The sequence below is a fragment of the Styela clava genome, chromosome 2 (assembly GCF_964204865.1).
Source record: "Styela clava chromosome 2, kaStyClav1.hap1.2, whole genome shotgun sequence".
Taxonomy (NCBI): domain Eukaryota; kingdom Metazoa; phylum Chordata; class Ascidiacea; order Stolidobranchia; family Styelidae; genus Styela; species Styela clava.
Window position 1 is genome coordinate 6,779,449 of NC_135251.1, and position 23,442 is coordinate 6,802,890.

At 34.9% G+C, this 23,442-nt stretch overlaps 2 protein-coding genes and 1 long non-coding RNA gene across 4 annotated transcripts in view; 2 read left to right on the top strand and 1 right to left on the bottom strand.

The window, feature by feature from the left end:
- Window positions 1-10,657, top strand: part of LOC120336614 (uncharacterized) — a 51,815-nt gene extending 41,158 nt beyond the window's left edge. Inside the window, exons 5-6 of the mRNA XM_078110246.1 lie at window positions 1,366-1,533; window positions 10,287-10,657. Of these exons, the coding sequence (XP_077966372.1) occupies window positions 1,366-1,533; window positions 10,287-10,466 (348 nt within the window). The 3' untranslated portion in view covers window positions 10,467-10,657. The remainder of the gene's footprint in view (window positions 1-1,365; window positions 1,534-10,286) is intronic.
- The window catches only part of LOC120336611 (uncharacterized), a 195,035-nt gene that overhangs the window by 81,975 nt on the left and 89,618 nt on the right, over window positions 1-23,442 (top strand). The window lies entirely within an intron of this gene.
- On the bottom strand, window positions 21,329-22,532 carry LOC144431378 (uncharacterized). Its single transcript, XR_013479963.1, has 3 exons — window positions 22,349-22,532; window positions 21,785-21,943; window positions 21,329-21,483 (listed from the first exon to the last, which is right to left on the bottom strand). It is a non-coding gene; the product is annotated as an uncharacterized LOC144431378 (long non-coding RNA).

The following is a 23,442-nucleotide window of genomic DNA, read 5'->3' on the forward strand; positions in this document are numbered from 1 at the left end:
AAACAAAGGTACATACAAAATATTGGTTGCAAATTGCAAAACATGATTATGTTGTTGGAATAACTTGGCATTTTACCACCCGTATGTCATTCATTGTTGAGAATATTAATAAAATCATAAAAATCCGTTTTTGTGAAATTTTTGTTGTAGCTGAATTCCAGGGACAGCATGACAACAGGCAGGAGAGGCACGGTCGCCTCTTTTAGTTTATGACAGGGTTTCTTGAGAGTGTGAAAGTGTTGAGAGTCTTTTGTAGTTTGAAAAGCATTGGCATGGAACGGTGACCGTACATTTGAACCCATGTACATTTGAACCCATGCGTATATCCACGGGTTCAATCTATGTGCGGGTGCTAAAACCCATGGGTTAGGGTTAGTATGGGTTTAACTATCCGTGAAACAAAAAAAATTCCATAGTTGCAATAGCATACAGGTGCAATTGTCATGGGTTCAAATGTACGTGGGTTCAAATGTAATGGAACCGCATGGAACATAAGAATGAACTACATTCTTTCGCAGAGATATACTATAAAATGTAGCAATTTTCTCATTCTTGTTCTCGTGATATTATCTTTCACTGCGTCGTCGTGATCAACCCGCTGCATAACAATTCTCGCTAACAAATAATTGACTGTTCTCCATTGAACCACTGGCGACTGCATTAGCAGGCTTGTATTGTTAATTGCAACGAAAGTGGGTATTTTGAAATAGTACTCTTTATTTTACGCGTATGTTTCGACAGAATTCCCATATACTGTATATGGGTCGCGACCCAAAGCTGGGCTCAACAAATACTTAAAAGTTATTGATTTTATTTCCTAGTAAATTTGGTGCTTGCGTAGTTTGTGCACCAAGATTGCGCACAACCTAAACATAGTATTGTAACAGGTTATGGTTCAGGTTGTACGTCATGATTATGCACATGTTTGACGAAAAACACTAATACAAATATCTCAATAAATACCAAAAAGTTATTGATTTTATTTCGTAATAAATTTGGTGCTTGCGTAGTTTGTGCACCAAGATTGCGCACAACCTGAACATATTATTGTAACAGGTTATGGTTCAGGTTGTGCGTCATTATGATGCACAGGTTTAACGAAAAACACTAATACAAATATCGAGCCGTAAAAAAAATTGCTCAAGGCTGCAAACTCCACACCCATGTAGAAATGATGGGCAATGACCCCAGGATGAATAATCACAAATAAAAAAAACTTTATGTCTGAAATCAAACTTGGGCCAAAAAGATCCCCTTATCTGCCGGACTAAGAGTAATCAGAGATGCGGTGGCAGCGTATTCCAAATGCAAATGGGAATGAATACCTCTTGGCTCAAAATAGTAATTTTATTAATAATTTTGCAGATCAAACGCTTTGTCCTATCAGACAAGACCATGGAGTCCGAAGCGTTTCATAAATTTGCTGAAGTTGCCTCAACTACAGGAGCAGATGGAGTGTTGTTTAGCGACTGTAATCTGACGAATGAAAAACTGAATGCATTTGCACAAGGGGCCACTGATTTCGGCTTGAAAGTAAGAAGTTAGAATATTTTTGATGAATACTTAATACTTATTCAATGTTCAAAATAAATCTTACTAAAGTGTATTTTATTTACTCGCGCGCATTAAACGAGTATTTATTTACGTATATAATGCAAGCAAGAACAAAAAAAGACTGTGGAAAACGATAATGCGTTTTTTGTATTCAGAAATATTTGTGTGATTAAATTATAATTATGTTGAAAACGTATTTTAAAATTCTATACGGTAAAAAGTGCGTTCACTAATTTATTTGAAATTCTATCAGTTACAAATGCGGTATTTAATGTGACAAAGAATTCTAAAGTAACCACCTGATCAACATGTAAGTCATCGACAATGCTATTGCCTAATAATCACGAATATCTTTAGTCGAAATCGCTTTTTCATATTCGTGATTGAACGTAATTGTTTGCGTTTTGCGTTGCGGCTGTGCTATTTTGTTGAATAATTGTGTTATATTGCCTTGAAATCATTCTAATCAGAATATTTATTTGCTCAGAAAAGCTGCTAGAATAAAATGTATAAGTTCTTTATTCTTTTTTTTTCTCGAAATAACTAAAATGTGAGTATGTGCCAACATGTAGCGCGGTTTTCGTCATTTTTCCAGCTTAAGTAATGAAAAATTCTAATAATTTCATTATCACCTCGAAAATTTGTCCGAGATGGAGAGAGAGCTGAAAGTCGTAATCGCGCCATGAAACAAGCAATCCTCGTAATTAGGCGTAAAGAAGGGCAGATCGTATGAGTGTTATAAGACAAATGAAATTTATCGACGGAAACTTCGTGCCTCTTGTTTTGTATAACACAGTGCGCGGTACAGTGCAATACAGTGTAGTTTTTTTTTTTCTAAATTTTTGTATTAATTAGTATTGCACAGTACAGTGCAAACACATATAGAAAGTGCAAATTTGGGACATTGAATTTTCTTAAGCAGAGAAATAGATATGCCACATACTTAAGAAAATTAATGAATTCACTGAAATATCACAAATGTTATACAAAATTAATTATTATTAATACTCACTGAGATATACAAAAAATAAATTTTTCGTTCAGGTACAATATTGCTTTTTGGGGGGAATCAAAGAATTAGTTTATTTATTTACTTGTAAATATTTTATAATATCAATGAAATGAAATTTTTTTCAAAATAACATTGATGCGTATAAGTTAGCAGGCTAAGTATATCTAGAAATTTGTCACATGAAAATAGTGAAAAGTAGACAGGGGCACACATAATTCATTGATCAATTTTTTGCCAAAATGAAGCATTTCGGCTACCATGATTGCCCATGAGCATAGGAATACTTTGAAAAAAATTTGGCAGGGACAAAATTTATGAACAAATTTTTTATCGGATTAAGTGTCATGTTAATAAAAACTAAAGAGCTCTAGAAGTATGTGCACCAAGATGGCGCACAGCCTGAATGTACTATGTGTACCAGGTTAGAGTTCAGGTTGTGCGCCATCTTGGTGCGCATACTTCGAAAACACCAAAACTAGTACAGCTTCGAGATTTCAATATTGTCAGATGAAACTCTCTAACAAAAACGATTTGTCCAACTACAAGCTAAATATCTGCAATTCATTTTTTCTTGATTTTATCGAAAGTGGCTCGAACGATCTAAGAAAATGACGTGCAGCAATCAGGCGTGTAATTAGGCCCATGTTAATTATAAAACATGTACTAAAGATCCCAAACAAAATTCATACACACACTAAAGGAAATAAAAGAAAATGAAAATAAAGAAGAAACCAGTGTCGGAGTTTTTAGTATTCAGAAATATTTGTTTGATTAAATTATAATTAATTTGAAAATGGGTTCTGAAATTCTATCAGTTAAAAAGTACGCTATTTAATGTGACAAAGCTTTCTTTAAATAGTAACCTTAGCAATATGGAAATCATGGCTCATTCTTGCTCTTCCAATTATTCACAAATATGTTTTAAGCCAAACCACTTATCCGCGACTGAACGTTGCCCTTTTCGCCTTTTTGTAGTATTGTGAAATTTATTTATTCCTTCAACTTGCTTCAATTTCTTGATTTATGTAAGCTCGAACGTTCATGTGGACTTGTAAATATTCGTTACAAATTTTGTTAGTATAGATCTTTGAGATATGGTTATTTTTAAAATGAATTGAAGTCCACGGTAATAGCTTCGATCTCAAAATTTCATATCACAGAAATTGTAACGCTAGTATGAGCCACTCAAATTTATTATATAATACCTGCGCAATGATAAGCCCGACATTGGCAATATTTACTTTTCAGCATATAACATCGTGATAATTAGATTTGTTGCATTTTGAGATTCGTTGGGCAAATGTAATTTGAGATTGCCGTCCAAAGTCAACGGTAGTGAGGCAACAAATATTGAAATATTCCAGCTTTCAGGAACAATATTCTTGCGAGTTAAAATACCAGTTTTGTGTAAAGTTCAAGGCCTTCCAATACAGTAATGACTAGTCTATTCGGAGCGGCTGTGATTTTAATAGAAATTTGTCATGTGATAAATGAAATTCAATTGCAAGAAGTTATTGTCGCACTGACAACGTAATGTTTGATTAAAATGTTACATTTCAAAGTAACAACTAATTCAGTAGTTCGTAGACGGTAATAAATTTATTCAATTCTAGTTATTCACGAGTCAATATGAGTGCATTATTCGGGTATTAGCCAACATAAATTGAACAATAAAGCTTTGCGTGTTGGCTCGGTTTTGTTTTAAATACGCATTATTATCCACTATATTTAAAGTGGAAATGAATGACCTCCTAAAATTTTTCTATGGATCAACTGGCAGTTCAACAATTAGTCAAAGCTAAGGGGACACTTAGTATAATTTAGAACTGATATTCATTCTAAAGTCGTTTCTAATTTTTAAATGCTTGTTCAAGAAGTTAACTAGTTCAATAATATTTAAAAGTGACATTTAATTACTCTATACCCATGATATTTATTCTTGTCGTAATTACTGTAGTTTCTGTTTACAAGGTTATAAATTAAATACAGTCGAATAAATGAATTTTTTTTAAACTTCACTCTTGAAAACTTAACGAAAATTACTATTTTTTTTTTGAAAAGTAACTACACCAATTTATCTAAGCAAAAACGAATCTTAGAATATTAAAATTTGTCTTGTTATTTTCGAATATGTTTGAGTTGTAATCCCGTATATTACAAACAATTCGAATGATAATACTCGTATTTCCCACAATTTGAGAATTCCTTTATGACGCCACCAAACCTTTTGACATAATTTTTGAATGGATATCATGAGGTAATATTGAATTCAATTGAGCTCTGTTACGACATTGATCATTGACATTGGAATTTTCTATTCTGAACCCCCTCCCTTAATAAAACCATGGTTGCTGCGCCCTTAGTTATAGATAATGTTATTTTTGAATCATTACCACATTTTGACACCACCGTCGTCAAATTTTATTAGTGACGTTAATGCTTCTTTACAGATACAAAATTAACCAAGTCAGCTTTTCATGTGAACGAATAGCTCGCGGAGCCTTGAGGCTCCGTACGGAGCACTTATAGCAGTGGGATCAACGCCCAACAAAAGACTCATCTTCTCACCCTCATCGGATAGAAATACATCACTTAAATCATACATATAAGCGGAACAACAGCGAATAATGTATAAAGATTGGTTTCACGTGTATATTACAGCAAAGCATCCAACATTTATCAAAAAACAAAACATTTTTTCCCGCCTATCAACGTTTTCATACATAAAATACAATTACAGTTCAAAGCTAGATGTAGAAAATGATCTTCGAGTTGCCGTCTCCCAAATTAAACCTCGATTTGATATGTTGTGTATTATACACAAAGCTTATAATTTGCATTAGTCCTAGGAAACGCTATTATTCACAATTTTATGTGATAAGTTTCATATAATTTTGTGCAAGAAAAATGCTAGCGTCGACAATAGTCTTAAAATCGATAACTAATTACATGTTTATCAAATGCTTGGGTCGCAAGAAGTTAGAAAAAAAAATTTTGGGTCACGCTAAAAAGTAGTTGCGGACCCCTGGTCTAGGGCAGGATCTGATTCTGAAATTCTATCGTGTAAAGTACGGAATTTTTTTTTTATTTATTTATTTTTAAAAGTAAACTTTACTACATGGGAATAAACATATATTTTCGATCTTGATAAAAAAAAAAGACGAATAAAGAGGGATCCAATTTTTGATTATGTGCTATAAGGCAGCTCGTTATACATCTTAAGTAATGAACGTTTCTAAAAATTTCAACATCAACAACTTGAAAATTTATTCTACATGGAGAAAGAGCTAGAAGTTGTAATTGAGCTTAAAGTTTGGCCGTAAAGATTCTTTATATATGAGTGTTATAAGACAAACGAAATTTATCGCTAAAATATTGTTGATGAATTTAAACAGTATGGAGTGTTATTACAAAACGCTTCATAACAAACAAATAATAGCTTTTAAAGCATTCAAATCTCTTCGTATTTCCAATTACTTCGCTTTGTTGTATTGATTGCATGACTTCTTGGCAATCCAAGCATGTTATATACGTTGATGTATGAATATCGTTTGATGTTTAAGCAAAGAATTTGATATTGCATAAAGCAAATTATAAATTTTTGCTTTATTATTGATGAGAACGAAAATTGGAATTTGAAACATTAATATTTACAAAGAGTTCTCTATTACGCAAATTTAAAATCAGATGAATATCACGTTTCAATGACGGTTATTGATGAACATTTTAAATCGAAGTTCAGGGGTAAAACTTATTTGACATATATGGTGTTTGTTCTTCACCCATACGTGGAGACGAATTGCGGGGGGGGGGGGGGGGGGGAATTAGGATTAGGATTTACATATTTTCCCCGAGGGAAAGGAAAGCCTATAAGACGGCTTAACCATATGGCGAAACACGGCCTCTCGTCCGGTTACCATTTCAAGTTGGGTATGGGATTAGTTAGGTATTTGTTTTGGAAGCATGGATTCCTGCGAACCCACGCAGAGTAATCATAGATGCGGTGGCAGCGTATTCCAAATGCAAGTGCGAATGAATACCTCTTGGCTAAAAATAGTAATTTTATTAATAATTTTGCAGATCAAACGCTTTGTCTTATCAGACAAGACCATGGAGTCCGAAGCGTTTTGTAAATTTGCTCGAGTTGCCTCAACTACAGAAGCAGATATAGTGGAATTTGAAAACTGTAATCTGACAAGAGAAAAACTGAATGCATTTGCACAAGGAGCCACTGATTTCGTCTTGAAAGTAAGAAGTTAGAATATTTTTGATGAATACCTAATACTTATTCAATGTTCAAAATAAATCTTACTAAAGTGTATTTTATTCACTCGCGCGCTTTAAACGAGTATTTATTGGACACGTAGTGGACATAGCGATCGTTTCAATATTATGTTGTTGTTGTTGTTGTTCTTGTTCTTTGACACGTTTTTGAAAAGTCGGTTTTCTCTTCGATTACTGGACCAATTGCTTTGAAATTTTCAGTGGTTGAAGATATAAATTTTCTTCAGAAGGCTATTACTTTTTTTTTCTGCAATGACGTCATCAGAATTATTGCCCTTAGGGGGCGCTACGTGTCCATATATTTGAGCATAGCTATCTTGTTTACGTATATAATGCAAGGTAGAAAAAAAAAGACTGTGGAAAACGATAATGCGTTTTTTGTATTCAGAAATATTTGTGTGATTAAATTATAATTATGTTGAAAACGTATTCTAAAATTCTATACGGTAAAAAGTGCGTTATCTAATTTATTTGAAATTCTATCAGTTACAAACTGCGGTATTTAATATGACAAATCATTCTAAAGTAACCACCTGATCTGCATGTAAGTCATCGAAAATGCTATTGCCTAATAATCACGAATATCTTTAGTCGAAATCGCTTTTTCATATTCGTGATTGAACGTAATTGTTTGCGTTTTGCGTTGCGGCTGTGCTATTCTATTGGATAATTGTGTTATATTGCCTTGAAATCATTCTAATCAGAATATTTATTTGCTCAGAAAAGCTGCTAGAATAAAAAGTATAAGTTCTTTATTCTTTTTTTTCTCGAAAAAACTAAAATGTGAGTATGTGCCAACATGTAGCGCGGTTTACGTCGTTTTTCCAGCTTAAGTAATGAAAAATTCTAATAATTTCATTATCACCTCGAAAATTTGTCCGAGATGGAGAGAGAGCTGAAAGTCGTAATCGCGCCATGAAACAAGCAAGCCTCGTAATTAGGTGTAAAGAAGGGCAGATCGTATGAGTGTTATAAGACAAATGAAATTTAACGACGGAAACTTCGTGCCTCTTGTTTTGTATAACACAGTGCGCGGTACAGTGCAATACAGTGTAGTTTCTTTTTTTCTAAATTTTTGTATTAATTAGTATTGCACAGCACAGTGCAAATACATATAGAAAGTGCAAATTTGGGACATTGGATTTTCTTAAGCAGAGAAATAGTTATGCCACATACTTGATAAAATTAATGAATTCACTGAAATATCACAAATGTTATACAAAATTTATTATTATTAATACTCACTGAGATATACAAAAAATAAATTTATCGTTCGGGTACAATATTGCTTTTTGGAGTGTATCAAAGATTTAGTTTATTTACTTGTAAATATTTTATAATATTAATAAAATGAAATTAGCTTCAAAATAACAATGATGCGTATAATGTAGCAGGCAAAGGTTTATCTAGAAATTTGTCACATGAAAATAGCGAAAGATAGACACAGGCACACATAATTCATTGATCAATTTTTTGCCAAAATGAAGCACTTCGGCTACCATGATTGCCCATGAGCATAGGAATACTTTGAAAAAACTTTGGCAGGGACAAAATTTATGAACAAATTTTTTATCGGATTAAGTGTTGTCATGTTAATAAAAACTAAAGAGCTCCAGAAGTATGTTCACAAAGATGGCGCACATAGTACAAGGTTAGGGTTCAGGTTGTGCGACATCTTGGTGCGCATACTTCGTAAACACCAAAACTAGTACAGGTTCGAGATTTCAATATTGTCAAATGAAACTCTCTGAATGCACACACACGCACGCACAACATGAATGTAGTACGTGCACCAGGTTAGAGTTCAGGTTGTGCGCCATCTTGGTGCGCATACTTCAAAAACGCCAAAACTAGTTCAGGTTCGAGATTTCAATGTTGTCAAATGAAACTATCTAATAAAAACAAGTTGTCAAACTACAAGCCAAATATCTGCAATTCATTTTTTCTTGATTTTCTTGAAAGTGGCTCGAACGATCCAAGAAAATCACGTGCAGCAATCAAGCGTGTAATTAGGTCCATTTTAATTATGAAACATGTACTAAAGATCACAAACAAAATTCATAAACACACTGAAAGAAAATAAAGTAATGAAAATAAAGAAGAAACCAGTATCGGAAAGGAGAGTGAAGTAAAATTAAACGACTGTCAGAGAATCCAAACCCGGACATCCTGATACAACTTTGCATAAAACTGTCAAAATGTGATTTTTATAACATTCTCACTTGTAACATCACTCATTTTAGTACTTATTGTGTTTTTATACAATGTATTTATGCGATTTTGAATCCCAACAAAACTCTTCACAAGTTTAGTAGATACTATAGATGGGAAGAACCTGTTTTTACTTCGGTTGGATATTGGCTACATGCTCAGTATAGTACACCCTGGGTGAGGTGGGGTGAATGGATGGCATTCAGACCCGAGTCTTTTGCCTGGTTTAATTGAATGCAAAGATGAATGTTGGTAATGAAAAAAAGTGAAGGAATAATTGTTTACTCGAAATAGTATGTTTATTACTCGTTTTGCAGATTAAACTTGCCTCGTTTCCTTGATTTCTGTAAGCTCGAACGTTCATGTGGACTTGTAAATATTGGTTACAAATTTTGTTAGCATAGGTCTTTGAGATATGGTCATTCCTAAAAAGCCTCGTGTAACCAAACGAATGAAGTCCACGTATTGTGAGAAAATGGCAGGTAATAGCATCGATCTCAGAATTTTATATCACAGAAATTGTAACGCTAGCATGAGCCGCTCAATACTATTGTATATTAACTGCGCAATGATGGGCCCAATATTGGCAATATTGACTTTTCACCGTATTCACATCCACAAAAATTGGACTTGTTGCATTTTGAGACTCGTCGGGCAGTAGTAATTTGAGATTTGCGTTCAAAGACAACGGTAGTGAGGTAACAAAATAGAAATATTTCAGCTTTCAAGAACAATAATTTTGGGAGTTGATTTAAATACCAGTTTTGTATAAAGTACAAGGACTTTCATAACCACAATGACGAGTCTAATCGGAGCGGTTGTGATTTTAATAGGAATTTGTCGTGTGACAATATAAACCGAGTTGCAAGAAATTATTGTCGCACTGACAACATCATGTTTGATTCAAATGTTACATTTTAAAGTTGCGACTAACTTAGTAGTTGTGTTAACGTAGATGGTAATAAAGTTAATTCCATCCTAGTTATCCACGATATCAATATTATTGCATCATTCGGGTATTATAGCCAACATAGATTAAACAACAAAGCTTGGCGTGTTGGCTCAGATTCTAATCACCCGAAAACCATAGTTTAATTTGTTTGTGCGGTTTTGTTTTAAATACGCATTATCATTCCCTGTGTGAGGTATATACTATATTCAAAGCCCTAAAAACATAAAAGGTCATCGTAACATTGAGGTTAATAGATTGATAAATATTTTATAGATCAATCATTTAAAACTAATAGACAAGACCATGGAGTCAGAAGCATTCCACGAAGTCGCTCAAGTTGCCTCAACTGCAGAAGCAGATATAGTGGAATTTGAAAACTGTAATCTGACAAGAGAAAAACTGAATGCATTTGCACAAGGAGCCACTGATTCCGGCTTGAAAGTAAGAAGTTAGAATATTTTTGATGAATTTTTGTTTCATATCTAAAAATGAAATCATACCAGAGTTTGTTTCATTACATTTTCTATACATGCGTGCAATAAAATAGTATTTATCAAAATATATATTGCAAGATAAAAAAGACTAGGAACTCATCAATGAGTTTTTTGAATTCAGAAATATTTGTGTGATTAAATTATATTTAATTTGAAAATGTGTTCTGTAATTCTATCAGTTAAAAAGTACGCTATTTAATGTGACAAAGCTTTCTTCAAATAGTAACCTTAGCAATATGGAAATCATGGCTCATGTTTGCCCTTCCAATTATTTACAAATATGTTTTATGCTATGCTACTTAATTATATCCGCCACTGAACGTAGCTCGTTTTGCATCTTTGTAGCATTGTGGAATTTATTTAATCCCTCAACTTGCCTCGTTTCCTTGATTTATGTAAGTTCGAATGTTTATGTGGACTTGTAAATCTCCGTCACAAATTTTGATAGCATAGGCCTTTGAGATATGGCTATTTTTATAAAGCCTTGTGTAACCAAACGAATGAAGTCCACGGTAATAGCATCGATCTCAAAATTTCATGTCACAGATATCGTAACGCTAGTCACTCAATACTATGAGCCACTCAATACTATTATATATTAACTGCGCAATGATAGGCCCGACATTGGCAATATTGACTTTTCAGCGTATTCACATCCGCAACAATTAGACTTCTTGTATTTTAAAACTTGTTAGGCAGTTGTAATTTGAGATTGGCTTCCAAAGTAAACGGTAGTGAGGCAACCAAAATTAAAATATTTCAGCTTTGAGTAACAATATTTTCGGGAGTTAAATAAAAATGCCAGTATTGTATAAATCATAAAGCACAAAGCCATTCAAAACAACGATGACGAGTCTAATCGGAGCGGCTGAAAATTGAATAGGAATTTGCCACGTGACAATATAAATCGAGTTGCAAGAAATTATTGTCGCACTGTCAACACAATGTTTGATTCAAATGTTACATTTTATAGTAGCGACTACCTTAATAGTTAGGTTAACATATATAAAATTAATTCAATTCTAGTTATCTACAAATTCAATATTAATGCATTATTCGGGTATTAGCCAACATAAATTAAACAATAAATCTTGGTGTTTTTGCTCGGTTGTCTAATCACGCTGAAAATCCCATACAATCGTCCATTATTCCGTCACAGTCGAATTCACAAATTACGTCGTCGACGACTCATTTGATTCTGAGACGAATTCTTCAAAATTCCCTCTTGTCTTAGATGAGGCTGCAACTGACTTGAAGATGAAGATCTATCTTATTTTATTTTATTCTTATGGATCAGGACGTCAAAGTCTAAAATCCAGCCCAAATGCCTTCATACCCAGACTATGCCAACGGAAGTTTCATGGATCATTTGCTCTTCAGTAGAGATCACCGTTGTATGTACCACGTAAAAGTGATAAGCTTCCTGTCATCACATCCGCTTTATGTGTGATGGTATTTTTTGATTTGTTGGGGTTTTACGCCGTAAAATAGACGTTATATAAGAGGAATTTGACAAGCCGAATTGTGATTTGAATTGTCCAAAAGATCTAAATGAGATATAAGCCGAGAAATTCGGTTGAATGATGCCGAAATTTGTATTTATTTTTTTTTACTGTGAGTCCTTTTGGTGATTGTCTGAAATGTTGAAGAATCTGTAGATGTTGTTGTGTCTCTGTTTCTTTTGTTGCTGTTCTCTGTCAGATCCACAATTGACGGCGATTCGTTTGACTGCAGGTAGGCTGGCGCAGATGTTGTTGCTTCCGGTGTTGTTTCAAAGACCGACGAACGTGGTGTCGCAGGACTCAAAGGTATTAATCCTTACCTTGATGTAAAGATTACCCCTTGTAGGGGGATGGAATGGCGTGTTGCCAATAGTTGATGACTCTTTCAATCTGTAGATTTGCCTTGATGGTCTTGGTAGCAGTTGTGGAGATGAAGTTTTGAGTGGACTTACGACGTTGTCGACATCTTCACATTTCGACCAGTCTTTTATCTCATTTAGGCAATTTAATTCGGAGTCGGAGAGAGAAAATCCACGTACCTCATTTATTGTGGCAGCAGGTTGTGCGTCATTCTGGCACTGCTTTGTTGTTTCAGCGGGTTGCACATCATTCTGGCTCTACTCTGCTGTTTCAGCAGGCTGCACGTCATTCTGTTGTTGTTGCGAATCTTTTTGCAGAGGTTTTCTTCTCTGTGGAGGCAGGTTCCATCCGGTTACAGGGTTGGTGAGAAGAACTCAAAAGTCACTCTTTCGTTTTTGACAGTCTTTTAGCATGTGGCCGGGTGCTTTGCAATACTTACAAACGGCCTCGTTCTGGCATTCGCTGTATACATGCCCGGTAGTTAGGCACTTCCCACATGTCGGGGTGTATAACTCTCGTGGGAGGAAGGCCTTACAGCTGACGTCATTGACTACCACGTATTCAGGCAGATGGTCTTTTTTAAACCTGTCTGTTAGGCATGACGTGTGCCCGTTGTAGAAGTCGGTCCCTCGATATCAATTCTGAATTGCATCGTACCGTTCCACAGCCTAGCTGGTTGATCTTCGTGAACGCCCGGTTGTTTGAAGTTCCTGCCGGGATACCCCGTATTAAGATCCGGACAGAAGCTTCACTTGGCAGTGTCACAGCGATGGTACTCTTAGCCGTTTGTATCTGGCCACCTGAGGAAGAAAAAAAATTCTCCCTGCAGTTGGAATTCAGGCTGTCCGTTGCCGCGAAGGTGAGAATCTAAGTCCCTCTAAGGCCTACGAATAGCCATTTGATCTGGTCGCATAACTTTCGTGTTGACGCGTTGTTTCGGAGGACGTCCATCATCTTAGGAAATCCATGTCTTCGTCTGTTTTTAGGAAAAGCGTCCGAGGTCGAGATGGTGCAGCGGATACTTCTTCTGTGGCAGGAGTCGAGGATGCAGCGGCGGCGTAGCTCAAGGTATTGGTCTTTTGTTTTCTTCGGATTCCTTTCGCTATTAAGGGTCTAACCCAGTGAAGGGCTGCTTTAATCATCTTGATGAGAAAGGCCAACTGAGATGCGCTTTAATCAAAGGCGCGATTCAGTTACGGAAAAGCATGTCAATGGAAAAATACCGCAATGCCAAACGAGCTGCGCTTAGGATATTGTAAATGTTTGGGGTGGCATACGTCTGCAAATTTGTTCTGCAACTACACTAAAAGACGTGAAAACAAATCATTGATCTCTTCTGACTGACACCCATGAGAAAAAACCGTCTCTGTTGGTTACAGCGACATACAAGCCAAATTTGGAAAGGATTGTTCAATTCAATAAATGCCAGGGGGGCTCACTAAGTAGCATACTTAACAATAAATGGCTTGTAAATTGATTGGTGACATTCACAATAAACTAGCATTTTAGCAGAGATGAATAAAAGCATATCTGATGTTCATGTGTTCTTGTTCATAATGTGGCACTTCGCCTTAATGAAGTCCGAATTGTGGGTCTTGGTCTCTGACTGCTGGCAGGCCACCCCTGCTCTAGAATGTTATGAGAAACAACTAGATATGTTGACTAAATACTGAATTATTTCCAAAAAATGGAATTTTAATTCATATCAATGCATAGGTAAACGTCATGATAACTCCGAGCTTAAATCGAATTCTGCTAACCGGGAAATTTTATCGGAAGAGCTATTTTCAAACAGAAGCTCAACCCCTATTATATTGGCTTTTATATTTCCCAGACATAAATTATATTGTATCTTATTTATGCGGCTTGGAATTACAATAAGGCTCTTTGCAGGCATCAATTGCTAGTTGAGAATCTACTATAGTTTGAAAAGCCTGTTTTTGCCTTTGACATTATCTGCCCAGTATATGAAGGTGATATGGCGTGAATTGATGGTATTTGGACCCGATATTTTAGCCTGCGATTTAATTAAAATTTTAGTTCATTCTTATCAAAGAATCTGAATAGGTCTTGTTTCATTATTGGTAAAGATCATGAATGACCTCTTATAACTTTTCTGTGGACCTAGTGAGAGTTTAACAATTAGTCAAAGACCAGGGGACACTTAGTCTAATTTAGAACTGATATTCATTCCAAAGTCGTTTTTAATTTTCAAATGCTTGTTCAAGAAGTTCACCAGTTCAATGATATTTAAAACTGACATTTATTCACTTCATACTCAGGATATTAATTCTTGTCGCAATTACTTTCTGTTTACAAGGTTAGCAATTAAATGCAGTGGAATAAATGAATTTTTTTAAACTTTTTTTTCAAAAACTTAACAAAAGTTACTTTTTTTTTTTGAAAGGTAGCTTACCATTTTATCTAAGCAAAAACGAATCTTAGAATAATAAAATTTGTCTTGTTATTTTCGAATGTGTTTCCATTGTTATCCCGTACATTTCAAAGAATTCGAATGATTATTTTTATCATTAATGTTTTATTCATTACCTTTCGCGGCTAGGAATAGTTGTTAAGTCGTCAGTTACATTGTGACATGACGTTTTATTACATCTTTGGGTTTTTTGAACCTACGATCCAATATATTTGGTTTATTAGCCTATGTGACGTACTCGTATTTTGTTTATGACGCCATAATACATTTAACATGATTTCTAATATCATATCATGACGTAATAATAAATTCAATTGAGCTCTGTTACGACATTGATCAATAGGGGCATCGAAATAGACTATGTCCTCTTGCTGTCTAAATTCGACCTTAAGTGGACCGATGGTTGGATTCACCTTTGAGCAAAATAAACACGTGTTTTGAGCACCAAGAGAAGAGGCACCACAATTTTTCTCATAGTTTCCATTTCAATTTTCGAAAGTTTCTCAGTCTTTAATAATATGATTCAAGTTGGTCAGACGATACAGACAAAGGCGACCGAAATTTAAATTATTTTAAGGACCGAAAAAATAGCTCATAAGGCGTGCGATTTGCTAAAGGATAATTGGTTGAAATCGCCGATTTCTTTTCGTCAGCGTGACGTAAGTATTTATTTCGTGAACTCCGGTATTATGTCGATAAACTATATTTCGGCAAATTAGTCGATTCCAATAAATTATCCCGGCATGTGCCACGGGGACGTCGGTAATTAGTTTTTTCATTTTCGAAGCAATGCCACAAGCGTGAAACAAATTGGTATTATGCGGTGACACAGGCAAAATATATATATAACCAAATGAGTGAATCCGCAACTCAAATTTTGTGAAGTGAACGTCAGCCGCTTGTCAACTGATCGAATATTCGTTTTAATACTAAGAAAATAAAGCAAACGAAAACAACGGCATTCTTATTAAAGCTGTAGAAAATCTGTTCAAGATCTTTACAGCTTGGACATTGGGTATATCTAATTGTCTTTTTAAACAATCTAAATTTTTTTTGTTACATTGGCTATGCCAGCTCAAACATCAAGAACAGAGATTTTGAAAACATTTTCACAGAGAGCGACTGATATTGGTTTAAAAGTAAGAAGTTAAAATATTGTTGATGATATGCTTTGAATGTCTACTTCATTGTAAAGTACCATAATGAACGGCATCCCCTATGTCCTCCGACAATCTGAGCAACTATTGAAAATTAGAATATTGTTGACGAAATGCTTTTAATGTCTATTTAATTGTAAATTATCAGCATGACCAGCAACATCAACATTTACATGTACACACGAGGAAAATAGGTTACATGCGTACATGCAAGCGTGCATACTCACGAAGTCGGTTTTTTCTCCTCGCACTTGAAGATGCATAAACAGAAGGGCTCAAAATAGGTAGTATAACAACTCAAAGGGTGCACTAACAGATATTTTCCTTTCAACAATCTAGTCTAGTGTATGCTACTTAGTTAATAGACGGTACCATTAAAAGAAAATGTGAGATGCAATAAACAAATTTTAATTTTTGTTTCGTTAATTGCTAGTTTTGTTGTCATAGTGCGATATTTTCTGAAAATAAATGAATAATTTACCCAAGTGCCAAAATAGATCGGACTAAATGCTGTTAGCCATGACGTTGAATCACAATTTGAAAAGCACGATTGTTTGTCGGTCTGAACATTGCTGGGAAATCACGACGAATGACAAAACACTCATACTGTAACAAAATAAAGTCTTGTCGGTAAACTGCGTGACCTTGATAACAAGAAACGGCCGCACCAATTGTCAAGCTAATCGGTCCAGGCGAAAAATCATACTCATAGTTGAACAAATGTAGATGGTAAAGAAAAGAGTTAATCAATATCAAATATTTGCTTCGACTCTCAATTATTGCTCAAATATGGTTAAATACACAAGGGGATGTTTACATCATATATAATTTAATTCCTACAATTGAAAAACTGGATTCATTCGTTGCATGTTTATCAAATGTATTATTATAGTATTATGGTAAAATTGTATGCCTAATTTTATGAACCTTACGATTGTGCTATTCTATTTGATAAAATAGTTTAAACCAAGTGCTTGAAAAATCCCTACTCACCTCTGCCCGTTAAAAAAAACATGCTAAGCTAAATGGTAAAAGAGAAAAACAATTAAAATGGGTTCTAAATTTTAGTGTGTGCCATTATGTATAATAATTTAATTTTCGTGCTTGAATAATGAATAATTCAATTCAAAAATTGGATCTCATATAACGAATGCTAGGAGTCGTAAGCAGTACAAAATCTGTAAAAATAAATACAAATGATAATTAGCAACCTTACGCGGGCCAATTAGCCAGTGATTTCCCTACACCCCCCCTATAGTGGGTGAACACCCCCCTAAAATTTCAAACGACCCCCCTAATTTTGAGGTGCGATTCCACACTGAGGGGTTCTAAACCGCAGTCTGCGGGCCAATTACGGCCCGCGTGACGATTTAAAATGGCCCGCGGAACTTGAGTGAAATAGTTTAACCCTTCATGTGGTACCTTTTCAGTTTTAGATACCGTCTATTGTTACATCATTATCACAGTTTAAGCACGTTTATTTCGTAACAATTGAATTATTCCGGTATCTTATGTATAGGTATGGGTATTATGATTACACACTGCAGTATTTTAGATATCAGCCATATATTAGGAAAGCTTAAAGATGTCACAAAACGAAAACTAGGCACTGAAAACAGACGTTTTTTAGATGAATGACAGCGTTTTTATTTCTTTATTGAAAAGAATCAAACTTCAGCGATTTGTCTTCTTACAAAATATTTCAGTTCTGAAGGAATACAACATTGTGCGACATTATGATCAGTTGACGAGCGTATTTCAAAATTTAATTCATACAAAAGTCAAACAAACATATTAAAAAAAATTAGAAATGTGTAACAAAACAAGCCATAAGTAGCCATTCATACAATGCCAGATGAGCAAGTAACTTCATTAGTCACTATCAGTTGCAAATTACTTGTTGAAACGTAGTAGTAGTAGTATATATTTACGGTTGAAAGCTATTCCTCGGGAATTCTATCAGCTAAATATTATAATTATTGATTTTATTACATAACAAACTGCGATGCTAGGTGTATCTAAAATCAAGCTTAGAGCCTATTTTGGTGCCTATTTCTCAAAATTTTCTCAGGGCGCTTAAGCGCGACCTGAACCCCAGCCGTGTCGTCCCGCACTTTTCCTCGCTCCCCTTTTCTGGCACTACAATTTCATTCTGCTGTGGATTTTGGCTCGCCGTCAATCAACTTGGGGGGCCCCCATGTACATCGTTTCTTAAATACATACCATTTTTTTAAGAATACAAATAGCCTAGTTTTATCTCTAATAGCAAATTATTTACCACCCCCTAAATTTTGAAACACCCCCCCTAAAAAGAAAAGCTGGGGAACATACTGCAATTAGCGCATAAGAAAATTTGCGCGACGTTTTGCAATGCCATGTATAAACTATGAGGTCTGGAACTCTGGAATTTTTATTATGGTCTAGCTTGGAAGAAAAGCTAATTTTCTACGCAGCAATATAGGAAATAACTTTATATAACGATTGGAAGTGATAAAATAGCGCTTAAATTTCGCGCGTGTACTCCCCACTTCGATAGAAGAACGCCGCACAACTGGAATAGGATTTAATAAATCCGGCGTTGCTAATTAATAATCCAAGCAAGTCCGATAAGTTCTTATTTTGAAGTTCAATTAATATGCCACGCTACATAAAAAAGTGAGCCTTTTACAACATCAGGAAGGTGTGAAATGAACGAGTCGTTTGATCGCAGCTGCCATTACAGAAAAAAGTGAGTTTACATAACCGTGATATCGCTCAAATTCTCAATGTTTCACGATTATATTTCCTTTTATGATTCATAATAAATGTTTTATTATGACTAATAAAAGCTTTCACAAGATAACGAACAAATAAACAACAGAAAAATCGATCAATCATAGCCTAGTCCTAGTCTGATTCGATGTGGAGACTTCAAAGAGAAAAATATTTATTGCGCGCCATTCACTCGCGATATATGCACAAGTTTGGTATCATATAATACGTAAAACCAATACGCAGTTAACTGTATAGTCACATTTGAGCTTTGGAAAAGAATATCTCGTCTAACAGCTGACGAATGAGAAAATCGAATTTTTATTTTGGTATTTTAATATTTTGGTATCTCAAAAAGAGTTTATCAATGATATATAATTATTGGTATATTGGATATCTTGGAATCGTATGGCATGAATAAGAATGGGCATACAAAGATGGGCCGGATTGCTCGTCTAGAGCAGTATCTGATTCTGAAATTCTATCGTAAAAAGTACGGAATTTATTTATTTATTTTTAAAAGTAAACTTTACTACATGGGAATAAACATATAGTCCGATCTTGATAAAAAGAAGACGAATGAAGAGAGATCCAAATTTTGATTATGTGCTATAAGGCAGCTTGTTATACATCTTAAGTAATGAACGTTTCTAAAAATTTCAACATCAACAACTTGAAAATTTATCTTACATGGAAAGAGAGCTAGAAGTTGTAATTGGGCGTAAAGTTTGGCCGTACAGACCGTGTTATAAGACGAACGAAATTTACCGCTAAAATACTGTTGATGAATTTAAACAGTATGGAGTGGTATTACAAAATGCTTCATAACAAACAAATAATAGCTTTCAAAAAATTCAAATCTCTTCGTATTTACAATTGCTTCGCTTTCACTGATGAAAAGTTTTACATGGAATTCCATGGCAGCAATTTTTACGGTATTTTGCGCTTAAATTACTCAATTTGCCCTGTAAAAATTACAGGACAATCCCGTTTTCACAGCCCAAATTACAGGGAATTCCCAGTGATATTTATCTGACTTCCCGAGTTAATTTCACCTCAATCCCAAGTAAAACCGACCTGCTTTTCCCTGTAGAAAGTACACGACTTGCATGTATACTTGACATGGATGTTCGTGTAAAATGCCTGATAGAATTTCCCTGTATATGCAGTTACAGGGAATTCCGTGGTAGTAATTCAAACTTGGAATTCCGTGTATACTCGTCTGTTCGCAGTACAGTACGGTTTACCGTACCGTCAGATCACAGTCTACAAATATATTCACACCAAGCGAAGCAGTACAGTAGGACACAAAACGGCGTCCGATGTCCGCAGAACATTTAATGACGTCATAGCAAACAAAAACAAATCTCACAGAGCTGACAGAAATATTTAAAATGAATAAAAGTAATAGCCTTCTGGGAAAAAATTTTATCTTCAACCACTGAAAATTTCAAAACAATTGGTCCAGTATTTGAAGAGAAAAGCGTATTTTTAATATTTCCACTAGGTGTGTTATTCTGTGTCAAACAACAAGAACAAGAACAACATAATATTGAAACGATCGTTATGTCCACTACGTGTCCAAAAACAAACTTAGAGAAGTTTATTCTCAAAAACGAATCACCAAAAAATTAAACATAAAAATCACAGGCACAGACAGTGGGTGTGGTAACGACTCCAAAACTTTTAATATGTTTTTAGGTGATTTTTGAGCATGTTTTTCATCACTATATATGTCATCGAAATAACAAATTTCTCAGCATGCGCCAAGACAATTTCCAAATACGACCATGAACTCAAGCTAGAAATCCTAATATTTGATCCCCATCCCCTCAAAAATATATTGTTTCCGACTTCCAACTGGTTATTGTCCAAATCTGAAGAACAGTACATTATATTAATGAAGTTTGATTTTGAAAATTAGTGGATTTCCCAAAATCAGGTTTTCGTGGAAAATTTTAACAAAAAACAGCCAAAAATTTTCTTTTCAATATAGTCTGGAGCGATTTTCTGGTGCTTTGATACTCCAGAGCCGTATTCCTTGCATTCTAAGTAAAATATCTTGAATAATTTAATACCAAAATATGTTGAATACCTTTTTGGCAAGCAAAATTAATCAAAAAAAAATGTTTTTTATTTTTTCAAGATTTCCAACGAGTCAATTTAGGTACTAATATACATAGTCACCCATCTCCCGCTCATTGTACTGCCATTGATAATGGACTTTCACAAATTTAATATGCATATTGAATACGTTAAAGTCCTTTACCAATGACAGTACTATGAGCGAAGGATGGGTGACAGCATATGACTACGTACTTCTTAAATCTACTTGGACTATAGTTGAAAATCTAGAAAAATATAACTTGTTCGATCGATTTTGAGTTTTTTAATTCAAGATGTCTTGCATAGAATACAAGGAATATAACTATGAAATATCAAAACTCTAGAGAGGAATCGCACCAGACTATTACAATGGAAGTTTTCATACAATTTTCCACCCCCCCCCCCCCCCCCCCAAAAAAAAACGGGAAACCCCCCATTTTCACAAAGTCAAACTTTAAAGAAAAATAGGGATTTCCTCAATGTAAGCTAACAGGAAAACTAGGTAAAAAACCGTAGTTTTTTGGTTACACAGTGTATTCGAAATTATATATAGTGAGTTCGCATATTTTATAGGTTGCATATTTTCTTCAGCTACCTCCGAACCTTCGGGTTGATCTCATGTCGAATTTTCTTTTCTTCAGTTTTACTCTCTGCTTACCGAAATATCTGAAAAAGAAAGAGGTCATAAATCCTAAGCAAACATATATGCACAATTAGCAAGTGCCAGCCAATATTCAGGCAAGTGTTGGCAACACCACTATGTCAAATACAAAGTCGGAGAAACAAGCACATCTCGTCTGTTTTTTAACTCCATATAAAGTTCTAGTATAATGTTTGTTATTCAGCACAACTAATAATCCTGCACAGCAGTCAAGTTAGAATCTGAGTAGTTGTTGAGCAAAACAAAATATTTACTTACTCCCATTATGTTGTCATAGAATGCTCAATAGAAGTAGTTTCAACCTACCTTTGATGAACTCAAGAATAGCAGCAGTCTTCTTTGGGTAGACCAAAGGCAAAAACATGCCATGAATACATACATTATTCCATTAAAAAAAAACCCACTGTTGCCAATATATCCTCTCAATAGACAGATAGTAAGAATATTACAATGTCACAGAACCGCCTGTAAAAAGGAAAGTGTACTTAGCTCAAACCCAAAGCCTTCATATTTGGGGAGACTTACAACGCAGTGCTATTGACAAACATCAAGATAAGATGGTGGATCGTTTTGCTTAAGGACAGGAAAACCACAGTGTGAACAGCAAGAAATGAGTCCCAGGGGTATAACATTAGAAGTCATAATTCTACTTGCGGACGAGCACGTGAGAGATATATTCAAAAACAGGTCTTATTCACCATTGCTCAAATTTGGTTATTAATGGTAATATTAGAGATTTAGGAAACATAATATCGAAGTTGTATTCTTTGTGATTGTCTCACTTGATTTTTTGTTTACTATGACCACATATGGTAAAAGCACTTCTCTCTGTAATCCACTACGTAGACATGCATTATTGGTAACACTTACCTGCAGACATTGATCGACTTTTCGTCAAGGGTATTGAGCAACTTATTCTGCCTTTCCTTGTAGGTGAAATGTTCGTCTAGAAATCCACTCTCAAATAGGAAGGCCCACCCTGTCTAAATGTCTGCAATCGGCAAATTGTTATTGATATCACGTCTGTGTTCCTTGTGATGCATTCATCATAGAGTATCTCCCGCAATAACAGCATCTTTTACTGGTTTCTTATACTCTAATTGTAACATGCTCTAATTGACATGCTTGACAATCATGCTAGAAGTTTGAAAATATTTCTGACAAATTGTTAATGAACACTTTAAATCCATTTATTGAGCATTTACATATAGGCTATACCTATAAGTCATCTCAACTTTCTGTCATTATATAGCTATCACATAGTTCGGTAAAATACTGGTATCGCCTACCCATCGGTATTGCTCAAACCTCCTACATTGATCAACTTCCTAATGAAAACGAAAGAACTTGCCTTCTTGGTCAATGGCGGATCGCGGTTCGTGACAGTCAGTCGCTTTATCGCTTGCCGCATACGTTTTGGCGCGAGAAAATAAGCGTCTGTGATTGGTTTGTTTAATTAAAAACGAGAGAATACAGTAGCCAATAGAAAAGCAAAAGAGATGACGTAGAGTGAAATTCCATCGTTCTTTCTGGAATTCGCAGTATATTTTACGGCGTCACAAAAACGGAGAAGTGAAATGTATTTTTAACGGCCATTTCCTTGTTAAATCTACAAAAATTTTTAGCAGTGTTGTTGCATTAATTGCATGACACCTTGGCAATCCAAGCATATAATATACGTTGATGTATGGATATCGTTCGATGTTTGACCAAATAATTTGATATTGCATAAAGCAAATTCCAAATTTTTGCTTCATTACTGATGAGAACAAAAATTGGAATTTCAAACATTAATATTTACAAAGAGTTCTCTATTGCGCAAATTTAAAATCAGATGAATATCACATTCCAATGACCGTTATTGATGGACATTTTAAATCGAAGTTCAGGGGTAAAACTTATTTAACATATATGGTGTTTGTTCTTCACCCATATGTGGAGACGAATGGCGGGGAGGGAAATCA